The sequence below is a fragment of the Pundamilia nyererei genome, unplaced genomic scaffold (genome assembly GCF_000239375.1).
Source record: "Pundamilia nyererei isolate P.nyererei 1_Seehausen unplaced genomic scaffold, PunNye1.0 scaffold00048, whole genome shotgun sequence".
Classification (NCBI taxonomy): domain Eukaryota; kingdom Metazoa; phylum Chordata; class Actinopteri; order Cichliformes; family Cichlidae; genus Pundamilia; species Pundamilia nyererei.
The window spans coordinates 8,516-12,514 of record NW_005187449.1 but is presented as its reverse complement, the minus strand read 5'-3'; the positions used below and the strand labels follow the sequence as shown (position 1 = coordinate 12,514).

Below are 3,999 nucleotides of genomic sequence, written 5' to 3'. Positions count from 1 at the left end.
TATATATTTAAATATATAACATCTTACGGTTGCAGCTGAGCTTGTGGTTGTACGTAGAAATGTCCTTCTAGTTGATTCAGATCCAAGTACAATTTTAATATTTGCATATTTGCACAGTCCAAAGTACCAGTTTGTTCACAGTAATGGTTTACTAGGTCGTTCATTTGGAACCTTTCTGCTAAATCATCCCACCCCCTAGTACTTATTGTCTAGATTGGGCACCAAAGAAAAAATCTAGTTTAGTACCAAATGCAGAGTCAGAGAGTGTCTCTGTAAAAAGAACTCTCAGTGGATATTTGGTTTGAAAACCATGGGGATATTAGATGTTTTTCTCCATTGCTTCAGTTACACATTCTTGTTGGGGGCTTTCACAGTTTTCCTGTTCATGTATTTATTCTCCCCTTCCAGTTTCAGTACCAAAAAACATGGTAAGGAGCCTCCAGGACCCAGACCACTCCCCTTGCTTGGGAACCTGCTGCAGCTGGATCTGAAAAAACCCTACAACACATTACTGGAGGTGAGGTAGTTTTTGTATTATTTTTCTTTCAGGGTGTTTTGTAGATTCAGCTCACCAGGTAACACATTTGCCTTTGTTTTTCTGTTCCTAGTTATCTAAGAAATATGGATCAGTCTTTACTCTCTATCTGGGACCCAAAAAAGTGGTGGTCCTGGCAGGATACAAGACAGTGAAGGAGGCACTTGTCGACTATGATGACGTGTTTGGAGACAGAAATCCACTGGAGATCATGAGTGAACTCACTCAATCACATGGTATGGAAAATGACTATTATGTAGAGTTGCTATTTTTTTAACTATGAAATAAGAGACACTCTGTTATGTCAGAAACACTATGCACAACCCTCTGGACATAGTGTAAATATGCAGTGTATGTGACATTACAAGTAATGGTCAATATATGTGACATTTAAGGTAGACTAAAGGACGAATCAGTTGGCAACCCTAATATTATGCTACAATAAATGTATTTTTTCACACAGTTACACTTTGAGGTTAATCTATCTTAGGTAAACTATTTTGTAAAAATTTCATTTCAGGGGTTGTGTGGTCCAACGGCGATTCATGGAAAGAAATGAGGCGCTTTGCACTGACTAACCTGAGAGACTTTGGGATGGGCAAGAGAGCATGTGAGGACAAAATAATTGAAGAATGTCAATACCTCATCGAAGTTTTTAAGAAATTTCAAGGTAAAACTAATCACATTGTGTTGAGTTTAGTAAATAGTAAATAAACTGACATTTTTTCTAAAGTTCATGTGCTATTTTATTTCTGTTGTAACAGGAGAAGCTTTTGATACAACCCAACCAGTTAACTGTGCAGTCTCTAATATTATCTGCTCCATCGTCTATGGCAGCAGATTTGAATATAATGATCCAGAGTTTATACTTCTGGTAAAGAGAACATCCAGAATTGTTAGACTTGGTGGAAGTCCCTCAATACAGGTATTAATTGCTACTTTTTGAAGTATATTCACTGACAGTATTATTTATTTTACTTTGCATAAAGCATTACTTTGTCAACTTTGACAGATCTTCGACATGTTTCCATCGCTCTTCAAGTGGACTGGGGACAGAAATGAAATACACAAAATATATTCTGCTAATAAGAAACAAAACCGAGCCATCTTCAGTCGCTTAAAAGAGACTCTGAATCCCCAGATGTGCAGAGGCTTTGTGGATGCCTTTCTCGTCCGCAAACAAAATCTGGAGGTTGGCATCTCTATCATCTTTCAAGTTGGTGTTCTCGGATGTTTAACTGAAGCTCAGGGTGAAATTGTGCATGTTCCTGCCCAAAACTGTAGCTGTGTGTTCATAGAACTTTGAAATGTATCTGAAACCTCTGTTGATTTGCAACTCAACTAAACTTTAGGATTAGAATGATTTGAGTGACTTTTCTGTTAAATGTCTATGTGCAGGAATCTGGGATTACCAACAGTCACTTCCATAATGAAAACCTTATGATAACAGTCATGAATCTGTTTGCTGCCGGCACTGAGACAACATCAACTACACTGAGATGGGGACTTCTGCTTATGGCCAAATATCCAGAGATACAGGGTGAGAAGCCTAAGTAAAAAAAGACAAGATCAAGTGAACCACAAAGCTTTTATGTATTTATTTAGTATAAGTGAAGTGTTTTAGTCAGGTAATGGGGATGTGTCCACTGCACTCTTTTATGCTTCAGATGAGGTCCAGGAAGAGCTGAGGAGGGTCATAGGAGATCGACAGGTGCAGGTTGCCGATAGGAAAAACCTGCCCTTCACTGACGCCGTCATCCATGAGACACAGAGACTGAGCAGCATCATCCCCACTGCACTTCCTCACAAAACCACCCGAGACATCACTTTTCAGGGTCACTTTATTGAGAAGGTAACACTAACACACTTACTATGGAAAACCGAAGATATACCAAAGAAATATCTTGATGGAAAAAATAAATGCAATATGAACAATGTCCTTTCAAGTTGGGGCCATGATACATGACGACAGGCAGGTCAGCCTAAATGCAGACAAAGGCATAGGCATTGCTTCTACTGATTTACCTGTCAGCAGGAAACTGAAGCTTACAGGGAGGTTGGCAGGAAAACTGCTGCCAGCAAAAGAAAGCTTTAAAATCATACAGGCAAGAATTACACAAATTATCGTAAAAAAACAACTAAAAAACAACAAAAGCACCTTGCAAAACTTTGTAAAATGTGAAACTGGAGAATAGATTATGTGCCTTTTAGTGTGCTGTTCTGTTTTTCGTGATAATATTGTACAGATTCACAATGCTCTTTTTCTTTTAGATATTTTTTTCTGGCAATTTTGCCTTTATTGGATTATGTAGCAGTTAACGTAGACAGGAAACTGGGAAGAAAGAGGGGAAAGACACACAGCAAAGGACTGCAGGTCAGACTCACACCTGAGCCTTCTTTCTCCAGCCGTGTAGCTGCCTGCTCACCCACTGAGCTAAAGTGGCACGCCAACAATCCTCCTTTTAAAACAGCATGTAAAAAAGAAGCTAAAGTGAGTGCAGAACCAATTAATAATTATAAAGAGCAGAAAAAAGCAAAATGCATATGATGGATTCTAGTTTGAACACTCTGGAGACAAAGTAAGAGAGGCAAAGTTGAGATTGTTTGGACATATGCAGAGTGGGGGAATTAAGGATTTTGGACAATGGTGAAGACAGAGCAGCCAGGCAGGAGGAAAAGATGAAGACCACAGAGAAGATGTATTTAAATAGTGAAGAAGGAGGACATGCAGAAGGTTAATGTGAAAGAACAGGGCGCTAAAGGGAATAGCTGAAAGGAGAAAAAAAAGAGGAAGTTGCCTGCTGTTCACAATAATATTAGAAAAAAAGTGCAAAAACGACATGCAGGCCATCAAACGCATTAAGTAAATAAATGCTGATTAATTTGACAAAAGACACCATTATAAAGGATTACATCAGAGGGAAGGCTCAGGCTGAGCAGTTTAGAGACAAATTCAATGAGCCAAGATTGAGATTATTTATACATTTGTTTGAGGAGGGATATTAAGCATGTTGGACAATGGTGAAAAGAGAGCAGGCAGGAGGAAACATGAAGATAGCAGTGCAGGAAGACATGCAGGAAGACAGTGTGACAGAAGAGGGCGCTAAAGGCAGCAGATGAATAATTAAAAAAAAAAAAGAAGAATTACAAAACTGTTATAGAAGAATGCAAGTATTTTCACCAATATGCTGCTGATCACAGCCTATATGCAAAGGGAAAAAATGCTGATCAATTAATCTGTGTTGCAGCTAATCTGGATTTGTATTTCCCTCTTGTCTGGATACCCAGCTGATTCAAATACTCCACCTTGAGTAATAAACTGTGATTTTCTGGGGTGACTGAAAAACAAATTTAAAGTTAGATAACAAAATGTCCTTTTACTACCATAAAAATATAGAATATAGAATTTTTTAGTAATTACACAATGGAAAATGTATCGAATTTTATGGTAGAATAAATTAAAA

At 38.2% G+C, this 3,999-nt stretch overlaps 1 protein-coding gene across 1 annotated transcript in view; it reads left to right on the top strand.

The window, feature by feature from the left end:
* The first annotated feature begins 310 nt into the window (after nucleotides 1-310).
* Nucleotides 311-3,999, top strand: part of LOC102214134 (cytochrome P450 2K1-like) — a 4,529-nt gene continuing 840 nt past the window's right edge. Inside the window, exons 1-7 of the mRNA XM_013910744.1 lie at nucleotides 311-517; nucleotides 609-771; nucleotides 1,056-1,205; nucleotides 1,300-1,460; nucleotides 1,548-1,727; nucleotides 1,934-2,075; nucleotides 2,203-2,387. Coding sequence (XP_013766198.1) covers nucleotides 311-517; nucleotides 609-771; nucleotides 1,056-1,205; nucleotides 1,300-1,460; nucleotides 1,548-1,727; nucleotides 1,934-2,075; nucleotides 2,203-2,387 — 1,188 coding nt within the window. The remainder of the gene's footprint in view (nucleotides 518-608; nucleotides 772-1,055; nucleotides 1,206-1,299; nucleotides 1,461-1,547; nucleotides 1,728-1,933; nucleotides 2,076-2,202; nucleotides 2,388-3,999) is intronic.